Raw genomic sequence first — 22,330 nt, forward strand, 5'->3', positions numbered from 1 at the left:
GCAGTCCCTCTCAGACCACAGTTCAAGCATGTGATCTGAGACAAGCTGTCTGCCTCTGAGGGATGCTGCTGGGGACCTCCACTCTTTGTGCCTTGCCACAGAATTTGTGCGGGCTATCTTTCTAGCCTCCTTACCACATCTGGCGGAAGGCATCAGCAACCTCTAGAGCAGTGGTTCTCAACCTTTTTTCTGTCGGGACACACCTGACAGATGGTTCTCTCATGCGTGACACACTGACCCATGATCGTCACAGGGCTAGATGTAAAAGTACAGTTTGCATCCCCTGACCCACAATAATGGATGTAAAGCAGAATTATGACATTCCCCATACAATTCACCCTACAAAAAAGATATTCTGGTTCTGGTGTCATCTCAGTAACAGCAACTCAAACTCCTTCTACTTCCAGGCTCAATAGCCCTACTTATGAAAAGACAGCAGTTTACCACCAATGCATATCCTCTTGAGAAAACACAACAAATAAGACTGATAAAACTCTTACATCTAGTAAAATATTTCATCTCGGTAAGACACAGAATCGACCTAACATACTCCCAGGATCTGTAGTAAATCACATAAACTAATCCGCACACAGTTACACTTATATTATGGAATACACTCAAACAGGAGCAACCCTATCTACGAAAAGGCAACACTATAAATATTAAATCAGGCCCTAAAAACCAATACACCTCTTATTAGGAAAACATAACTAGCAAGCAGCTATAGATCCCCACACAGAAATAATTGTAAAACTATACTAATAAGCAGAATAAATGTTTCTAAACAGCTATGAACAGAATAACATCCAACAATTAAAAACTCATAAAAACTATTAAAAATTCTCCAAACACCAATAAAATATTTAAAAAAAAGCAGACACATCACATAATATTAAATAATTAAAATGGCAGTCAATCGAGAAAAATAAACTTAAAAAGCCACCTTTACTTACCCTCCTCCAGCAGCTCTCCTACTCCTCTTCCATGCAGGCCGTAGCACACAGCAGAAGCAGCAGTAGAGGCTAAGCTCTATACTCATGGTCATCTTCCTTAATGCCCATGTCTCTCACACACACACACACCATACCAGTCATGCCCCCCTGACCAGTTTCTGTCTCTCACACACCAATCATCTCCCAAACAGTCTTTGACACACACACCAGTCACCTTCCTGAACAGTTTCTCTCATGCCATACACACACACAGGCTTCCCACTCCCGTGTTCTACTTACATATACGGGCTTCTCACTCTCATAATCACTTTCTCTGTCTCACCCACACTCACCAGTCTCTCACTCCCATGCTTGTTCTCTCCACATGCACAGGCTTCTCATTCCCATAATCACTTTTTCTCTCGCACACACGCGCACACACACACACACACACACAAATACACACCAGTCACCTGATCTCTCTCATGCATACACACACAGGCTTCCCACTTCCATGTTCTGTCTTACATATACAGGTTTCTCCCTCACATGCTGTGTCTCACACGCACCCAGGTTTCTCACTCCCATGCTCACTCTCTTCACATGCACAGGCTTCTCATTCCCATAATCACTTTCTCTGTTTAACACACACACCAGTCTCTCTCTCATTTCCATGCTCGCTCTCCACTGCACAGGCTTCTCATTTCCTGAATCACATTCATTCATATTCACACACACCAGTCTCTTTCTCTCATACACACCGTCACCTTACCAACCAGTCTCTCTCTCTCATGCATGCAAACACACACACTTCCCACTCCAATGCTCTCTCACATAATCAGGCTTCTCACTCCCATGCTTTCTTTCACACATATCCACCCCCACCCCCCCACCCCAACAGCAGGCTTCTTACGCCCATGCTTTCTCACATACCCAGATTTCTCACTTCAATGCTTTTTCTCTCTCACACACACACACACACACATCAGTCACCTCCCTGACTAATGTCTCACATACACATCAGTCATCTCCTTGAGCAGTCACTTTCATTGTCTCTCACATATACACACACATCAGCTCTCTGACCAGTTTCTCTCACTCACACACATGCTCTCAATCACACGCAGCCTAGCTGCTTCTTTCTTTCACTCACTTCCTCTTCCCCGCCCCTCCCCGAGCACAAATGGTAGCTGCAGCAGCCGCCGCCTCCTCCAGCCCCCACAAGCCAAGAAAGAAGAATCCCATCGGCCGCGGGAGGCTCCTGCTGCTGTCTCCTTTCCCGATTACCGTCTGCTTCAATTGCTCGGGGGCCGGTGCTGCAGCCGCCGCTGCTACTTTATCACGCGGCACTGCTCTTTCTCCTTCCTGCGCACCGCGTATCACTTCCTGTTCCGGGTCACGGGGGGGCAGGCGCGGGAAGAAGAAAAGGCCCAGCCGCAAGTGCCACAGCTTTTTTTTTTAGCACTGCTGCCGTTCCCACTGGGCTTGAACGTGCTGATAGCCCGGCGGCAACGGCAGCAGGGAAGAAAGAGCAGCGGGAGAGACCGGGAGCACGTGACACAGCGGCCGGTGCTTGGCGACACACTAGTGTGTCGCGACACACCGGTTGAGAACCGCTGCTCTAGAGCTCTTTCTAATGTGAACCCTGTGTATCTGCAGAACCAACTTTGCATGGGCCGATCAAGCCCATCTAACAATTGTTCCAAAAGCTGGCTACTTCGAGGCTAGTCTTTGCCTATGGCCCTAGCCACTTTCGGCCAGCATCCTTCAGGGAATGAAACAGATTTTGGGGGCTCTCCCCGTACTGCAGGAACCTCCACCAGAATTGCTGCTATGTTTCTGAGGTATACCCAGCTCTCTTCGGGATAGCAGCTTTGACTTCTGCATAGATAGCACTCCCATCCAGTTTGGCTGATTTGGAAAGCCTCTGAATTCTGCCCATGAGCAAGTTTGCTAAGTACATAGTCCAGTTGGCTTTGGACCAAGCTGATAGGCAGATGGTCCTCTCAAAATGTTTCAGGAGGACTACCGGGTCCTTGCCTACCTTCATTTTTAAAGAGGATGTGAGGCAATGGATTCATGTATAGTGACCTGCTACCTGAGTTAGCGCTGTTTTGCTGCACAAGTTGTTCTCGCAACACATACTGCTGGTCAATTTGAGTTTGTAGGACATTTTGCAATTACTGCTGCTCCATCTTTCCTGCTTTCTGAACCACCTCCACACTGGGTACCTCTTTGGAGAAGGTGGGAGGGGAAAAAAACCCCCTGCTGGCCTGGTTTGGCCCTGACTCTATGCTTGATCCCTTACTGCAAAGAGGGGATTAGCCACCTTGGTCTGTTGTAGCTTCAGTCGGGGAGTGGAACTGGGAGAAATGAAAAAATACTCTGTACGGTTGTGGAGGTGTGTTTTTTTTTTTTTCCTGTTGCAGCTGTGAGCTTTTGCCTGTGCTTACTGCTTAGGCAAGAGATCACACTGCTCCCACCATATTTGCTGCCGAGCTGTCAGGACTAACCAGAGAACAGACTCCAGGCTGGACACTGGCATAAATCTTTAGAAGATTCTTTATTGGTGAACAATAGTAAACAAAACAACTTAGCTGGTTTATGCAGTTCAACAAAAATAATTGTAACTTACAGTTCTTTTCTTGAGGCTTCCATCTCTTTCGCTCGTGCTCCTCGCGGCTTCCCTCTCCCTCTGCCCTGGGGCCCTGGTCTCTTATCCCCACTTGCAGTGATCCATCATAGCCCAGAATCCCTTGCTGGGTTGGGACTTGGGACCGGTACAGATAGCTGTAGCTGGTCCTTTAAGTGTTGTGACTTATTTTTTTATTGTTTTGTATGCTCCCTCACACTTTGGTTCCATCATCCTTTCTGTAAAGAAAGGTAAGAGCATAAGAATTGGCATGCTGGGACAGACCAAGGGGTCCATCGGATTTCAGGCTTGAAATCCAATTAGGTTATGCTAACTGCTGTCATAAGGATTGAGTACCGTGTGCTTTTTAGGCCTAGCTAGAAACAGCTGAAGGCAGAAGTACTAAATGTCATAGCTGCAGCAAGCTAGGAATTATATATTAATATAATCTTTAGTAGCATAAGCCTAATCACATATGAAGCAAGTTAGTTGTTTACTCCACAAAGTAATGGTCATTTCTTAGGAAAAAATGTAAATGCATAGGTATTAGTTACCTGGAATTGGGTATAAGATTTTTGGGATTTCATAAATATGGAGGAAATATCAAACATTCTTGTTAACTGATTTATCCAGTGCTTATCACTGTCTTATGATCATTGATAAAGTGTGAAATATTATTGCATCACTCAGAACTCTCGTATCTGGGGTTGTGACTGCTCCTCTGTACTATCTGTACATGCATGATTAGATAAAATAAGAACGTAAGCTAATTTCCTTCTGTTCTTAGTGATACAAATATTTCTTTAGTTTTAAAATTGGTATTGACAGAGGTGCACAAAGCCAGGGCGAACCTCTCAGGTAAGTCCCATTTAAGGGATTTTCCACAAAGCCCAGTATCCTGTTTCCAATAATGGCCAATCCAGGTCACAAGTACCTGGCAAGATCCCAAACAGTAAATCTATCCCATGCTGCAATCACACAGTGGCTAGTCTATTTGGTTAATAACATTTTACGGTCTTCTCCAGGAACTTGTCCAAACTATTTTTTTTTTAATCCAGCTATACTGACTGCATTAACCACATCCTCTGGCAATGAATTCCAGAGCTTAATTGTGCATTGAGTGATAGAATTTTCTCTGAGGGACAAGCAAGATGGCAGTCCTCGCATACGGGTCACATCGAATGAACCCGGCCCGGAATTTTGATTTCAAGGATTCGAGCGCTTTCAAACATGTCCTACTGAACGTATGCAGCTGTAGTTATCACCCTATCCCTTAGGCAGTTCCTCAGTCTTTCTTTCCACGGAGCCATGTGGTCACGGTATTCAGCTTTTGCTCTCTCCTTACAGTTTTTATTGTGATTTTCCTAGCGTGTAGCAGATGGACTCAGGACCAATGTGTATAGTGTACTGATAGCAGTTGGAGACGGGTCAGATTTCAATCTGACATCAGTCCTAGTACATATACCCCTGCAGGAAGTGCAGCTCTTCAGTATTTTCCATCTCCATAGCAGTTCGGGACACTATGCACACTAGCACAGCGTTAGAATAATTAGCAAAGAAAATCAAAACAAATCTTTCCTCTACAGATGAGCCCCGCTCTCCTGCAGTGACACCCATTGGGTCCCTCCCCCAGTTGAGAATTCCCGAGGTGATTTCTGCGATCCCTCTGAGGTAAGCCTCGGTCCGGCGGCCGACTCTCCGCAGGGACCTAGCCCCTGACAGTGGGTGAGGCTGAGAGGTAGCGGGTGTAAACTTTGAGCGCGGTGGTGAAGGTATATTTTCTCTCTCGCCCTGCAGCTGGAGACCGCCCGGAACGATACCGGCAAGCACAGAGACAAGGTAAGGTAGAAATCTATTTAAAAATCTCCGGTCTCTGAAGCTCTGAGTGCCAGCCGGGACCAGTGCCACCAGGTTTATCTGCCTAGCAGATACCTTGTGCGCACACATCGCGTGTCAAAGTACCGTGCGCACATGTGAACGCGCATAGCCACATGCTTGCTGTGCGCACAAACAGCGAGCACACCAATCCTACACGCACAACTTTGACGCACCAGGGCGCATAACTAAGCCATTTTACATGCACAAACCAGGACAACCACTGGAAAGAAGCTCAAGACTCAGGGCCTTTGCCCAGCATGCCATATTAGAGCTGCACAGCATGAGGAGGCCATGGCCCTGTGTATACAGTATGAGGATGCCCTGGGGGATCCAGTCCATGGCCCTCCCCAGCCGGTGCTGGGTTCCAACTTCTCTAACAGTACATAAGAACATAAGAATTGCCATGCTGGGCAGATCAAGGGTCCATCAAGCCCAGCATCCTGCTTCCAACAGAGGCCAAACCAGGCCACAAAAACCTGGCAATTACCCAAACACTAAGAAGATCCCATGCCACTGATGCAATTAATAGCAGTGGCTATTCCCTAAGTAAATTTGATTAATAGCCATTAATGACTTCTCCTCCAAGAACTTATCCAAACCCTTTTGAACCCAGCTACACTAACTGCACTTAACCACATCCTCTGGCAACAAATTCTAGAGCTTAATTGTGCGTTGAGTGAAAGAATTTTTCTCTGATTAGTCTTAAATGTGCTACTTGCTAACTTCATGGAATTGTCCCTAGTCCTCCTATTATTCGAAAGTGTAAATACAGAGTACATCTACTTGTTCAAGACCTCTATCATATCCCCCCTCAGCCGTCTCTTCTCCAAGCTGAACAGCCCTAACCTCTTCAGCCTTTCCTCATAGGGGAACTGTTCCATCCCCTTTATCATTTTGGTTGCCCTTCTCTGTACCTTCTAAATTGCAACTACGGTATATCTTTTTTGAGATGCAGCGACCAGGATTGTACACAGTATTCCAGGTGCGGTCTCAGCAATGAGTGATACAGAGGCATTATTATATTTTCCATTTTATTAACCATTCCCTTCCTAATAATTCCTAACATTCTGTTTGCTTTTTTGACTGCTGCAGCACATTGAGCCGACGATTTTAAAGTATTATCCACTATGAGGCCTAGATCTTTTTCCTGGGTGGTAGCTCCTAATATGGAACCTAACATCGTGTAACTACAGCAAGGGTTATTTTTCCCTATATGCAACACCTTGCATTTGTGTGTGTGTGTGTGTATATACACACACACACACACACACACACACCACACACACACACACACACCCCCAAGTACAGATCCCTGAGGCACTCCACTGTTTACCCTTTTCCACTGATAAAATTGACCATTTAATCCTACTGTTTCCTGTTTTTAACCAGTTTGTAATCCACGAAAGGACATCACCTCCTATCCCTTGACTTTTAGTTTTCTTAGAAGCCTCTCATGAGGGACTTTGTCAAATGCCTTCTAAAAATCCAAATACACTACATCTACTGGTTCACCTTATCCACATGTTTATTAATCTCGTCAAAAAAATGAAGCAGGTTTGTTAGGCAAGACTTCCCTTGGGGTAAATCCATGTTGACTGTGTCCCATTAAGTCATGTCTTTCTATATGCTCTACGATTTTGATCTTGTGAATAGTTTCCACAATTTTTCCCGGCACTGAAGTCAGGCTCACTGGTCTATAGTTTACCCGGATCACCCCTGGAGCCTTTTAAATATTGGGGTTACATTGGCCACCCAGTCTTCAGGTACAATGGATGATTTAATGATAGGTTACAAATTTTTTCATTTTTGAGTTCCTTCAGTACCCTAGGATGCATACCATCTGGTCCAGGTGATTTGCTACTCTTTAGTTTGTCAATCTGGCCTACTACATCTTCCAGATTCACAGTGATTTTGTTCTGTTCTTCTGACTCATCACCCCTGAAACCATCTCCGCAACTGGTATCTCCCCAACATCCTCATTAATAAACACAGAAGCAAAGAATCCATTTAGTCTTTCTGCAATGGGCCTTATCTTCCCTAAGAGCCCCTTTAATCCCTCGGTCCATCTAATGGTCCAACAGACTCCCGCACAGTTTCTTGCTTCGGATATATATATATTTTTTTTATTTTTATTGAATTTTAAACATTACTATAAGAAAAAACAAAATTACAATGTGTACTACAGATCAAGAAAATATACATTATCATTCAATATGTAGTATTCAAGATATACAAGAAATTCACCATAAATTGATCTGCACTCATATTGAATAAATCCCTAAGAAATCTAGGGGAGACCAATGAATAACTAGAGCAATACTACTAGAAATTATTTATACTAAGTTACACCAAATTAACCGTGCTGTGAGTGACAACTATCATTTTTTATCCAACTACTATACGGAGTTTCCCTAGGATTGAGAATGTGAATCTAAATATAAACGTAATTGCTCCGGTTCATTAAAGACATATTTAGAGTCCCTAAAGTTTAATACACATCTACATGGAAAACGCAAAAATTACTTTGCTCCACGCTCTATAGCTTCTTCCCTCATTGCAAGAAATTTTTTTTCTTTTCAACTGGGATACTTTAGCAATGTCAGGAAAATCTGTACCGGGTGACCATAGAATCTCAATTTTGAAATCTGAAATATAATCTTAACACTGTCTCTTTCAGTTATACATGAAAATTGAATCAGGAGTGTCACTCTAGTATTTATATCAGATTCAAAAGATTTCTCCAAGAACTCCAGTCAAGTTTAAATCTTGCTGGCTTGCTTGCTGATTGCTCTTATTCTCACTCGAAATACGTTGAGGCAAGTAATAGATTCTCGATAACACTGGCAAATTATCTTGAATATTTTAAAATATTTAACAAGTAACTTGTAAAAAGATCTTTTGGTGACATCATCCTAGTTTTGGGGAAATTTAATATTCTCAAATTTGTCCTTTTTCATCTGATTTTCAAATATCTCCATTTTACTCTTGCATCTTCTCTGATGTAATTAAATTTACTTGAATCTTTTCCATGTTTTTCACTTTACCCTCCATCTGAGTGAAGCGTTTTTCCAAGTTTTCAGTCTTCTCCTTCATTATTTGAGATTTCATAATTGCCTCTTGTACCGTCACAGTCAGGATATTAATAGATTTTTGCATTGATATCAGTATATTCCTGATTTCTCCCAGGGAAGGTGCTAGAGTAGAGGTAGAGCAAGTCACCAAGAAAGTTCCATTCTCATTTCCTACCTCCGTTGCGCCTTCTCGATCTGTGCATTGTGTTATTTCTTCTCCTTGGTTGCTGGAACCCGGTGCCTCCGAATTCTCCGAAGAAACAGATATTTCCTCTGCTCTTCTCTGCAAACCAGGAGTGAGTAGATCTTCAAACATAAACTCCTCTCCAACCGCAGGAAGATCGGGCGTTGTTGGAGCCCCCGGGCTCAGAGTTGTTTCTAGAGTCGGGGAGCCTGGCAATTGCTTCTTACCAGCTCCAGCGACTTCGCCTCCAGGGTTTCTCGATGGCGTCTTAGTGAAGGCAGCTACTATACTCTGCTATCGAGTATCATCAGTAACAGGTAAGCCCTCTCACAAACGAGCTTTTCTTTTTGTGTGCGGCATGTTAGACAAAAAGACCAAGGAAATTGCCGTAGAAATCAAACTTTCGACAAGTCGAGAGCTGTTGCCTTCACGTACTCACAGCACGCGGCCATTGCTTTGGATATATTAAGTTTTTATTATGAGTTTTTGCCTCTATGGCCAACTTCAATTCAAATTTGTCTTCACCTGTCTTATCAATGTTTTACACTTAACTTGACAATGCTTATGTTTTATCCTATTTTCTTCAGATGGATCCTTCCAATTTTGAAGGATGTTTTTTTTGCTTTTAACCATGTCTGTAATCATTTTACCTTCCTTCCACCTTTCTTAATGTGTGGAATACATATGGACTGCGTCTCTAGGATTGTTTAAAAATACAATGTCCATGCCTGTTGAACACTTTTAACCTTTGCAGCTGCACCTTTCAGTTTGTTTTTGGTTTGTTTTTTTTTACTGTTCCTCATTTATCAAAGTTTCCCTTTTGAAAGTTTTTAGTGTTAGAGCTGTAGATTTACTTATTGTCCCCCTTCCAGTGTTAGTTTAAATTTGATCATGTTATGATCACTGTTGCCAAGTGGCCCCATCACAGTTACCTCTCACCAAATCCTGTGTTTCACTAAGAATTAAATCTAAAATAGCTCCCTCTCTTGGTTCCTGAGCCAATTGCTCCATGAAGCAGTCATTTATTATATCCAGGAACTTTGTCTCTAGCAAGTCCTGATGTTACATTTAACCAGTCAATATTGGGGTAATTGAAATCTAAAACAAACAATGTGGAACCCAACACATTTTTAAATTATAGCCTAAGAAGGTGTCAGCAAGCCTAACGTTGTGTGACTTCTAAATAAGACACCAACTGGTCTTCTAATCATTCACCTTCATCAGATTTTAATACTTCAAAAATTGTTATGACATTTTTTCAATTTTCCTTAAAATAGTCCTCCATCCATAGATATTGAGATTATCACAAACCAAACTCTTGAAAATAATTGTTTACATAGCTCAACATGGCCAGTGTTTCGCTTAATAGCTTCCTCAGGGGCATGCGAAGAATGTTTAAACAAGAGTCTTTAACCTGTAAATAATGACATTGTTCTTAGAGTGGTAACATCAAAAAGAAGATGAAAACGTACTTTACTTATCTTGAATTGGTAAGGCTACCCTTTAAATGGGACGTAACATCTCGACCTTCTCATCTGGGAAAAGGAAGGAGGAACGGAAGCCGAGGCTCGCGTCTCTTTAAATCCTCAACTCCTGCATGACATCACCAAGTATGTAAAGCATCCAATGACGCTTCTTCCTATATTGATATGTCAAAGGATAACAAAATAATTCATCCCAAAAAGACATTATTTAGCACTTTTATATACCGATTTTCCAATAACAGAGCTACTGATCAATTCGGTTTACATTCTAAACAGAACAATGACAAGTTAATGTCTTACAATGAACAGGTAAAAGTAACTTGGATACAGCTATATGGGGTAATAACATAACATAACGTAAATGCTACAGAGCCTAATGTAGGCTAAAAAAAAAGCAAGGTATCAATCTGGGAATGGATTTAAGTCTGTTAAGGATTCAAAGAAGGCCTGAGAGTTCTGGATATGATCTATATAGTTCTCTGGGGGGGTTACTAAAGAAGGGTCCTTGGCATGAATAGTTCGGCAGGCTGTTGCTTATGAGAACGCTTGATTGAATAACCAAGTCTTAAGTCTTTTTTTAAATATAGTGGGGCATTGCACTAATCTGAGGTCTGACGGGAGAGTGTTCCAGAGTTTGGGGCCGGCTGTAGAGAAGGCTCTTTTACTTAATGATGATCTTATCGGTGGAATCTGAAGGTTGTTTTTGTAGGCTTGTCTCACTGGCCTGGTAGAGGTGTGTAGTTTGAGAGGGATTTTGAGCTCGAGTGGGGCAAAGTTATGTAGTGCCTTGTGGATTGATGAAAGCACTTTGAAGTGTATTCTGAATTTAACGGGAAGCCAGTGTAGGTCTTTTAAGATAGGAGAGATGTGTTCTCTTTTGTTAGTCTTGGTTAGGATCCTTGCAGCCGCATTTTGCAACATCTGAAGTGGTTTTATGGCGTTAGCAGGGAGGCCCAATAGAAGTGCATTGCAGTAATCTATTTTTGTGAGAATGATTGCTTGTAGAACTAATCGGAAGTCTTGAAAGTGGAGGAGTGGTCTCAGTCTTTTTAAGACTTGTAATTTGAAGAATCCATCCTTTACGATGTTCTTGATGAGAGATCTGTAATTCATTTGGTTATCTAGTATTACTCCTAGATTTCTGACTTGTGGTGAGAGAGTTGGTTGTGAGGACAGGTTGTTAATTGATTGTGTGTAGGTTCCGTCTTGGGAGATGAGGAGGTATTCTGTTTTGTTCTGATTAAGGATCAAATTGAGGCTAGAGAGCAAGTTGTTGATGGCATGTTGGCATGAGTTCCAGAAGTCCAGGGTTTTTTGGAGAGATTCGGTAATTGGAATCAGAATCTGAACATCGTCTGCGTATAGATAGTATATGAGATTTAGATTGAGGAGGAGCTGGCAGAGTGGGAGGAGATATATTGAATAAGATTGGAGAGAGTGAGGATCCTTGTGGGACTCCCAAGTTGCAGTTGACTGGTTGAGATTCATCTTTGTTGACTTTGACCTTATACTGTCTGTTCTGTAAATCTAAGACATGTAAATCTAATTCAGTTTTCAAGCCCACTGGTGCAACAGTATTTAATCTGTAGATACAGCGTTGTTCTGACTGCAGTAATAATCATTCCCGATCGCCGCCGCACCAGTGTGGTGGTACATGATCAATTGTACAGAATTGCAGATCACTAAAACAATGTCCAAATTCGGTGCAATAAATAACTAAAGGTTCATCAATCTTAGCATTCTTTATGTTGGACCGATGCTCAGTCATCCTTGTCTTTTAAAAGACGTTTTGTTTTACCAATATAGAGAAGTAAGCATGGGCATTTGAATTAAATACACAACCATGGAAGAAATACATGTAGTATTGTATTTAAGAAAAATTCCATAGCCGGATTTCACAGTCAGTCTTGAATCGACTTTGAGGAAGTACACACTGAGCAACTATTACATGGATGGTGTGATCCATTCAAGGTGTCGTCTGATTCGGTATTAATAGAACTGTCAGATCTTAATAGCATATTTTTCAAATTAGTAGCACGCGAGAAGGTAATGCATGGAGGTATCTTAAAGATGTCATATGTTTGTAAAATGTGCCAGTATTTCAAAATTGAACGACAAATCGGTGGAGCAGCTGAAGAATAGGGTAAAACACAGGTATGACATGAAGAATCCTCTACCGGGCGTGGGAGAAAAAGCCATTCTCGTTGAGAAAACTTAGCTTGCAGGTAGGCTTTGCGAATACTTGAGCGTGGGTATCTGTGGGCCAAAAAACGTTCATGGAAAAATTTAGAATGATTTTCAAAGTCAGCTGTAGTTGTACAGAGACGTCTCAGTCTGAACTGACTCACGGGTAGATTGATTTTCAAATTCCTTGGATGTGCACTTGAGAAATGTAAATATGTATTAGAGCTCATGGTTTTCGGAAAAGGGAATCACAAATCTGCCACTCACTATGGTGATTTTTATATCCAAAAACGAGAGAGATTCAATATTAGCAGTGAACTTCAGATATGGATTACATGAATTTAAGCAGAACAGGAAAGATCTAAAAATGTCTTCATCTCCTCTCCATAAAATAAAGACATTGTCAATATATCGTTTCCAAGTTATGAGATACTTCTCAAAGGGATGGCGAGTCAGCCATTGTTCTTCAAAGTTGTGCATGTAGAGGTTTGCAAGATCGGGGGCCATGGTTGCCCCCATGGCAGTTCCACAGATTTGCTGAAAAAAAAAAATCATGATTTAAAAGCAAAAAAATTTTTCTTTTGGTCTATCTGTAATAGAGATAAAAAATAACTTGGAATCCGATGGGGTCTATGACATTTTTCAAAATAGGTCTGTGCAATCTCTATAGCTTCGTCTTGTGGAATAGAAGTATACAGAACTTCAACGTAGGCCAGATTGACAAATTACCTGGACCGGATGGTATGCATCCTAGGCTACTGAAGGAACTCAAAAATGACATTTCTGATCTATTTAGTAAAAATTTGTAACTTATCATTAAAATCATCCATTGTACCTGAAGACTGGAGGGTGGCCAATGTAACCCCAATATTTAAAAAGGCTCCAGGGGTGATCCAGGTAACTACAAACCAGTGAGCCTGTCTTCAGTGCCGGGGAAAAATAGTGGAAACTATTCTCAAGATCAAAATCGTAGAGCATATAGAAAGACATGATTTAATAGAACACAGTCAACCAAGGGAAGTCTTGCCTAACAAATCTGCTTCATTTTTTTGAAGGGGTTAATAAACATCACCTAAATGTGATTTTAACATATTGTCCTCCAAAATCCTTAGAATGTGATTTATCTCAATTTTTAGAAATTATTTCATCAATGATGGTGAACTTAAAGGAAACAATATTAATAGGAGATTTCAATTTACAAATAATGATCCTCCCTCTGGCCAAGTTTCCTCCTTTTTGGATGCTATGCTTGGCTTAGGTTGAGAACAACTGATTTCAGGCCCCACGCATAATAAGGGTAATACCTTGGATTTGGTTTTTCATAATTCTTCATATATTAACATACCACCTTCTAGTGTAAAGTCAGAGGTAGTTCCATGGTCTGATCATTGTTTGATCTCTTTTTCAGCAGTTCCAACTAAGAATAACTCTCAAAATCTTTTAGTAAAGCAAGTTAAAAAAAGAAAAACTGTACCTCTTGACATAGTTATAAATGAACTAATCTCCAACATACCCACCGAACTGGCCGAAAATGTTGATAAGTCTTTAGAGAACTGGGACCAGGCTATCACAAAGACATTGGATCTGGTTGCTCCTTTCCAAGTGACAACACAAAAGAAAAATTCTAGCAAGCCAAATTTCCCATGGTTTAATGACAGGCTTCATCTCTTAAAAACAGAACTTAGGAAAAAAGAACGTATCTGGTTAAAGCAAAAAAACTCACATACAAAAATGGAATTTTCTAACACTTTAAAGCTATACAGAAAAGTTAATTTTAGCAAAAAAACATTACTATGCGGAGAAAATCGCAAAAGCTAATAATGATCCTGCTATACTATTTAACATAGTTAAAACATTGACAGCAGATCATTTCTTCGACTAACTCAGAAATTACAAATGATACCTGTAACCAAATTGCAAATTTTTTCCAAGAAAAAATTGAAACAATAACTCAAGAATTCAGCAATCTGTCATATCCTAACTATGAACAGAAAGCATTTAATGTGGAATGGTCTGAATTTCAGTCGATTTTCTTTGGACAGCATAAAAAAAATTGCGAGCAAACAAAAAGTTTCTAATTCACCTTTTAACTCTTGTCCGGGTTCATTGTTCAGAGGTATCATTGAAAATTACCCTGACTATATATGCCAAATTTTTAACCAGTCTTTAGAATCGGGAAAATTCCCAGATGCACTGAAACAAACCTCAGTACTGCCTATAATGAAAAATAATTCTCATCCATTTTCGGAATTCTCTAATCTGAGACCTATAGCCTCTTTATCATCCTTAGCGAAAACTCTGGAATCCGCTGTTCTTTTCCAACTTAGAGTACTTGAATGAACATAGTATTTAAACCCTAATCAACACGGATTTCGTAAAGGCTATTCCACGGAAACCCTTCTTCTTTCTTCCTTTGATACTTTCTTGAGAGGTTTTGATTCTTACATAGATTATCTGGTAATCTTTTTAGATATATCAGCTGCTTTCGACACCTTGGACCATAAAATTTTACTATCCATTTTACATTATATCGGACTTCGTTCCACAGTACTGAATTGGTTTAAAAGCTTTCTTTAACATCGTCATTGTCAAATTAATATAGGTTCCTATTCTTCTTACCATTATTCTCAATCTACAGGTGTACCACAGAGTTCATCATTGTCACCAATATTGTTTAATATCTATCTGCTCCCCTTGTGTCATATTCTTTCATCATTGAATGTACAGTATAAGATCTACGCTGATGACATTCAACTCTTTGTACCTTATAAATCTTCTTGGACAGAAACATTGGCTTTAGTACAATTATATATAAGTACCATTGAAAAATGGATGGCTCATAACAGTCTAAAATTAAACAAAAAGAAAACAGAAATTCTACTACTGAGCTTTATATCAAATTCTAATGCTCCCCCTGCTAATATTAAGCTGCCCAGAATTTGGGAGTCTGGATAGACTCAAATTTATCACTTTCACAACACATTTCCAAGGTAGTGAAAAACTCATTCTTTAAATTACATGTGGTAAAAAGGTTAAGACCATTATTATTCTTCAATGATTTTAGATCTGTCTTGCAAGCTTTAATTCTTTCCGGCATAGACTATTGCAATGGTCTATATTTAGGTTTACCCGAATCTTCCATTAAACCACTCCAAATTATCCAAAATTCTGCAGCGAGACTTCTTACAGCCACCCCGATGAGGCAACACATCTCCCCAGTATTACAAAAACTACATTGGTTGCCAGTGAAGTACCGAATAAAATATAAGATTCTTAATCTTATCCATTCATTACTAAACAACATAGATTCTACTTGGCTTTGCTCTGAACTCAGAATATATAAACCTTCTAGGGATCTCAGATCAAAAGGAAAAAATCTTCTGGAAGTCCCTTCAATAAAAAAGGCCATTTTAAACCTTACTAGACAAAGAGCATTTTCAGTTGCTGGACCTATATTGTGGAACGCCCTGCCAGACCCCTTAAGGCTAATTTATAACAAAAAAGAATTTAAAAAAGCCCTAAAAACTCATTTTTTTCACTGAAGCTTTCATTAATTTAGATACTGTTTAAAACCTTGGATAGGTTAATTGCCTAGCTGTTGAAATATAGTCAAATAAGTTTTGGAAATTATTTTTGTTTTACTTTTTATTTATAATTTAATGTTAGTTATGCAAATTTTTACTTTTGTTGGATATTGATCATGTTTAATGTAATTTTGCTTTTTGTTTTTTTTACTTGCATTTTATTTTACTTTATTTTATTTCTATAACATTATATTTTAAGTTTTCTTTGAATCTATTGTAAACCGCTTCGGTCATCTCTAGTACTTGGTGAAACTGTATATAAATGTATTAAATAAATAAACATGTGGATAAAGGTGAACTGGTAGATGTAGTGTATTTGGCATTTGACAAAGTGCTTCATGAGAGGCTTCTAAGAAAACTAAAAAGTCATGGGATAGGAGGTGATGTCCTTTCGTGGATTACAAACTGGTTAAAAGACAGGAGTAGGATTAAATGGTCAATTTTCTCAGTGGAAAAGGGTAAACAGTGGAGTACCTCAGGGATCTGTACTTGGACCGGTGCTTTTCAATATATAAATGATTTTGAAAGGAATACGACGAGTGAGGTTATTAAATTTGCTGATAAAACTATTCAGAGTAGTTAAATTACAAGCGGATTGTGATACATTACAGGAGGACCTTGCAAGACTGGAAGATTGGGCATCCAAATGGCAGATGAAATTTAATGTAGACAAGTGCAAGGTTTTGCATATAGGGAAAAATAACCCTTGCTGTAGTTACACGATGTTAGGTTCCATATTAGGAGCTACCAACCAGGAAAAAGATCTAGGCATCATAGTGGATAATACTTTAAAAACATTGGCTCCATGTGCTCCAGCAGTCAAAATAGCAAACAGAATGTTAGGAATTATTAGGAAGGGAATGGTTAATAAAATGGAAAATGTAATAATTCCTCTATCGCTCCATGGTGAGACCGCACCTTGAATACTGTGTACAATTCTTGTCTCCACATCTCAAAAAATATAGTTGCAATGGAGAAGGTACAGAGAAGGGCAACCAAAATGATAAAGGGGATGGAACAGCTCCTCTATGAGGAAAGGCTGAAGAGGTTGGGGCTGTTCAGCTTGGAGAAGAGACGGCTGAGGGGGGGATATGATAGAGGTCTTTAAGATCCCGAAAGGTCTTGAACAAGTAGATGTGACTCTGTTATTTACACTTTCAAATAATAGAAGGACTAGGGGGCATTCCATGAAATTAGCAAGTAGCACATTTAAGACTAATTGGAGAAAATTCTTTTTCACTCAACGCACAATTAAGCTCTGGAATTTGTTGCCAGAGGATGTGGTTAGTGCAGTTAGTGTAGCTGGGTTCAAAATAGGTTTGGATAAGTTCTTGGAGGAGAAGTCCATTAACGGCTATTAATCAAGTTTACTTAGGGAATAGCCACTGCTATTAATTGCATCAGTAGCATGGGATCTTCTTAGAGTTTGGGTAATTGCCAGGTTCTTGTGGCCTGGTTTGGTCTCTGTTGGAAACAGGATGCTGGGCTTGATGGACCCTTGGTCTGACCCAGCCTGGCAATTTCTTATGTTTTTTCCATTTTATTCACCCTTCCCTTTCTAACAATTCCCAACATTGTTTCCTTTTTTGACTGCTGCAGCACACTGAACAGACTATTTCAGTGTGTTATCCACTATGATGCCTAGATCTTTCTTGGGTGGTAGCTCCTAATATGGAACCCACATTGTGTAATTATAGCATGGATTATGTTTTCCCTATATGCAAAACCTTGCACTTGTCCACATTAAATTTCGTCTGCCATTTGGATGCCCAATTTTTCCAGTCTCACAGGGTCTTCCAACAATTTATCACAATCTGCTTGTTATTTAACTACTCTGAATAATTTTGGATCATCTGCACATTGATTACCTCACTCGTATTCCTTTCCGGATCATTTATAGTATAGTGAAAAGCACGGGTACCAATACAGATCCTGAGGCACTCCGCTGCCCACCTCCCCTCCCCTGAGAAAATTGTCCATTTTAATCCTACTGTTTTTGCCTCTCTTTTAGCCAGTTGATAAATCCACGAAAGGTCATTGCCACCTAATCCCATGACTTTTTTTTTTTACTTTTCCTAGAAGTCCTCTCATGAGGAACTTTGTCAAATTCTTCTGAAAATCCAAATACACTACATCTACCGGTTTATCTTTTTATCTATGTTTTATTAACTCCTTCAAAAAGTGAAGCAGATTTGTGAGGCAAGACTTGGCTTGGGTAAAGCCATGCTGACTTTGTCCATTAAACTGTATTTTTCTATATGGTTCTGTGATTTTGATATTTAGAACACTTTCCACTATTTTTCCTGGCACTGAAGTCAGGCTAAACTGGTCTGTAGCTTCCCAGATTGCCTCTGGAGCCCTTTTTTGAAATATTGGGGTTACATTAGCCATCCTCCAGTCTTCAGGTACAGCGGATGATTTTAATGCTAGGTTAAAATTTTTACTAATAGATCTGAAACTTCATTTTTTAGTTCCTTCAGAACCCTGGTGTGTATACCATCTGGTCCAGTTTCAGGCCTATCACATCTTCTAATTTCACCGTGATTTGGTTCAGTCTATCTGAATCATTACCCATGAAAACCTTCTCCAGTACGGGTACCTCCCCAACATCCTCTTCAGTAAACACCGAAGTAAAGAAATCATTTAATCTTTCCACGATGGCCTTATCTTCTCTAAGTGCCCCTTTAAACCCTCGACTGATTCCCTCACAGGCTTTTTGCTTCGGATATATTTGAAAACATTTTTACTGTGAGGTTCTACCTCTACAGCCAACTTCTTTTCAAATTCCTCTTATTTAACATTTTTTATATACCGACAAACCGTTTGCACATCATATCGGTTTACAATTAACTCAAAACAAATAGGCAGGGCCTTTGCAAGGAACGGAAAACTATAATTAAAGTTAACAGATTAACAAAAGTGGGAACTAATTTACAAAATATTTGCAAGAGAATTATCAGTCTGTCTTATCAAGAGAATTATCAGTGTCTTATCAATGTTATGGGGGGCAGTGCGTGCAAACTTTCTCTCATGCATATTCATTGGTATATCCTGAAAACCCGACTGGCTTGTGGGCCCCCCAGGACAGGGTTGGGGACCACTGTTCTAAAGTAATAGAAATACAAGCTTCCTCCATTATCAGACACATTGTGAAGAAATACAAAATCCTGGAAAAAACATTCCACATATGTAGCAAACCTGCCTTACCATAGCAGCACTAACTCACAAGATTCCAAACGCAATAACTCTTAACTATGTTTTCCTAGCGTGTAGCCAGATCGACTCAGAACAAGTGGGTATAGTGTGCTCGTACTAGCAGTTGGAGACGGATCTGACGTCAGCACAGGTACATATACCCCCACAGGAAGTGAAGCAACTCAGTAATTTCCGTCTCCAAAGCAGTTTGGAGTGCCTGCACGCTCGCTGAGCGTGTTTTCCAAATCTACTTTCTATTTTCTACTTTAACTACTTTCCAAATTTCTCAGAAGACGAGCCCCGCACTCCTGCGGTGATATCCTCGGGTCCCCCAGTTGAGTTTCCCGGGGTGATTTTCGCGATCCCTCTGAGATCTACGCCTCGATCCGGTGGCCGAATCGCGGCAGGGATCTAGCCCCCGAGCGAGAAGGGCTCTGGTCGGGTTGAGAGGCGCCTCGGTCCCGGCGTGGACTTAGCCCCGAGCGAGACGAGTTCGGCGGCTTAGAGGCAGCGGGTGCATTTCCTCAAGCGCGGCGGTGAAGGTATTTCCCCTCTGCCCCCGCAGCCGGAGACCGCCCGGGTTCGAGCCGGGAAGCGCCGAGGATCAGGTAAGGCGTATGTCTCTTACTTTTTGGTCTCCGAGGTACGAGGATCGGTGGCGTTGCCTGCATGTGGCACGCCGTGGAGGTTGCCATTTTGTCTGCCTTGTTCAGGTATTGAGCGCCCATGATAGGCGCCTGTTGATGAGCGCATATTGTTGATGAGCGCATATTGCTGATCGCATATTATTGAGCGCATATTATTGGCAGCATAAGTACCGGCGCCCTGCATTCGCAAGACACAATGGAACATTTAAATGCCTCGGCGTCTCCAGAGGCAGCACCTCCTGCTTCCGGCGTGAAAGACTCTAGGCCTCTGCTCAGCGTGCCAGCTGAGAGCCACGCAGAGGCGAGGAGCCAGACTCCCTTTGTGCCCGATGTGAGGAGGCCGTGGGAGCCTCAGGCCAGGACCAGTCTCAACCGAGGTTTACCGACAGTTCCCCAGGGGCCACCCTGGATCTAGCGGGGCGCCCTGAACAGCCAGGAATTCCGGGGAACCTAGTACGCCGACAGCTAGAAACCGCTTCCATTTCCTGGGTTGACTTATTTAAGGGGATCCACGCCTTTGTACAGATGCAGTCAGCGTCCCGTCAGGCCCTGCTGTCGCTCCGGCTGACCCTGCCCCTGGCCCTTCTCGCCCTTATTGCGGGCACCCGCCTCGGCCAGTCCTGCTCATGCGGACCCTGATGTCTCGGAGGACGAGTCCGAGCCCCCCGAGGAGGGAGAACTTCCCTCGGGGATAGAGCCATACCGAACCATGAGGCGGTTCTTTCCCAAGGAAGATCTCTCCGACCTGGTTTCTTCTCAGTGCCTGACGGAGTTGGCTATTCCAGGCCTCAGTACCATGCAAGCCTCCACGCAGAACCCCCTGCTGGAGGGTCTTCGTCCTACAGCCCACCATTCCTCTTCCTGCAAGCGGCGCAACAGCTGTTCGACTTGGAGTGGAATGCGCCGGAGGCCTCATTCAAAGGGAGTCGGGCCCTGTCCGGCATGTACCCCCTGGACCTGGCAATCAAGGATATGCTGGCATGCCCTCAGGTGGACGCCTTGGTTAGCGCTGTGGTCAAGCGCACTACCATTCCAGTGGAGGGGGGGGGGCGGCCCTCAAGGACGCTCATGACCGATGCCTGGACGCCATCCTGAAACACACCTTTGAGGTGGCAGCTCTGTCTCTGCGAATCGCAACCTGCTGCACGGTGGTAACGCGTTCCTGTTTGTCACAGGTCAGGAACAATGGTCCGGCAGCTGACATGGAGTCAGCTCTCTCGTTCCTTACGGATGCCGCCTCCGACTTAGTCCGTACAACAGCCAAGGAGGTCTCATCCTCAGTAGCAGCCAGGAGGCAGCTCTGGATACGAAACTGGTCAGCCGATGCCCCTTCTAAGACACGTCTCACTAGAATGCCGTTCAAGGGGGTCTCTTCTGTTTGGCAGTGACCTAGATAAACTGGCCAGCACATGGGGTGCCTCTCCAGTACCTCGACTGCCGGAAGACAGGTCCAAGAGGAACCAGCGCACCTTTCCGAGGCCCTCCAGAGGTAGAAGCTCCCAACGCTTCGCTCCCTATCGGGGTCGCTATCAGGAACCAGTCCTTTCAGACCAAGCAGCACAAGAGGGGAGCCGGCTCAGGGTCAGGTCCCGGCCGCACCCCACAATGAGAATCAGCCGATCCATCTGGGAGACGGAGCCATAGGGGGCAGGTTAACCCTCTTCTACCCCAGATGGGTCGAGATTACATCGGACCAGTGGCTCCTCGCCATCATCAGAGAGGGGTATTATTGGACTTCCATCACCTCCCTCCGGACAGGTTTGTGGAATCTCCGTGTCCAATCCACAAGAAGGCAGCATTGGAAGCTCCCCTGGCGAGGCTCCTGTCCTTGAAAGCCATTATCCCAGTACCTGCAGGGGAAATGGATTCTGGGCACTATTCCATTTATTCATGGTACCCAAGAAAGAGGGCACTTTCCGGCCCGTATTAGACCTCAAGTCAGTCAACCGATACTTAAGGGTCCCGAGGTTTTGCATGGAAACTCTGCGCTCAGTCAAGACCGCAGTACAGCCATAAGAACATAAGAAATGCCATACTGGGTCAGACCAAGGGTCCATCGAGCCCAGCATCCTGTTTCCAACAGTGGCCAATCCAGGCCATAAGAACCTGGCAAGTACCCAAAAACTAAGTCTATTCCATGTAACCATTGCTAATGGCAGTGGCTATTCTCTAAGTGAACTTAATAGCAGGTAATGGACTTCTCCTCCAAGAACTTATCCAATCCTTTTTTAAACACAGCTATACTAACTGCACGAACCACATTCAGGAGAATTTCTCACGGCCTTAGACTTGTCCGATGCCTACCTGCATATCCCGATCCATCGGGAGCATCAGCGCTACCTATGCTTCAAGGTTCTGGGACAACACTTCCAATTCCGGGCTTTGCCCTTCGGGTTAGCCACGGCGCCGCAGACCTTCACCAAGGTGATCGTAGCAGTAGCCGCTGCACTCAGGCGGGAAGGAATTCTTGTCCATCCGTACCTAGACGATTGGCTGATCAGAGCGAAATCACGAGAGGAGAGCCATCGGGCAAACCAAC

General features: G+C 42.4%; 1 protein-coding gene across 13 annotated transcripts in view; it reads left to right on the forward strand.

Moving 5' to 3' along the window:
• The window catches only part of CXXC5 (CXXC finger protein 5), a 446,772-nt gene that overhangs the window by 11,617 nt on the left and 412,825 nt on the right, over positions 1 to 22,330 (forward strand). For 5 of the 13 annotated variants that reach the window (XR_003853340.1, XM_029583303.1, XM_029583305.1 and 2 more), the window contains exon 3: positions 5,362 to 5,403. The exons of the other annotated variants lie outside the window; for them this stretch is intronic. Coding sequence is in view for 2 of the 5 variants with exons in the window: in XM_029583303.1 (XP_029439163.1) it covers positions 5,362 to 5,403 (42 nt within the window). In the remaining 3 variants the exon portion in view is untranslated. The remainder of the gene's footprint in view (positions 1 to 5,361; positions 5,404 to 22,330) is intronic. 13 annotated transcript variants of the gene reach the window in all.

This window comes from Rhinatrema bivittatum, chromosome 18, assembly GCF_901001135.1.
Source record: "Rhinatrema bivittatum chromosome 18, aRhiBiv1.1, whole genome shotgun sequence".
NCBI lineage: Eukaryota > Metazoa > Chordata > Amphibia > Gymnophiona > Rhinatrematidae > Rhinatrema > Rhinatrema bivittatum.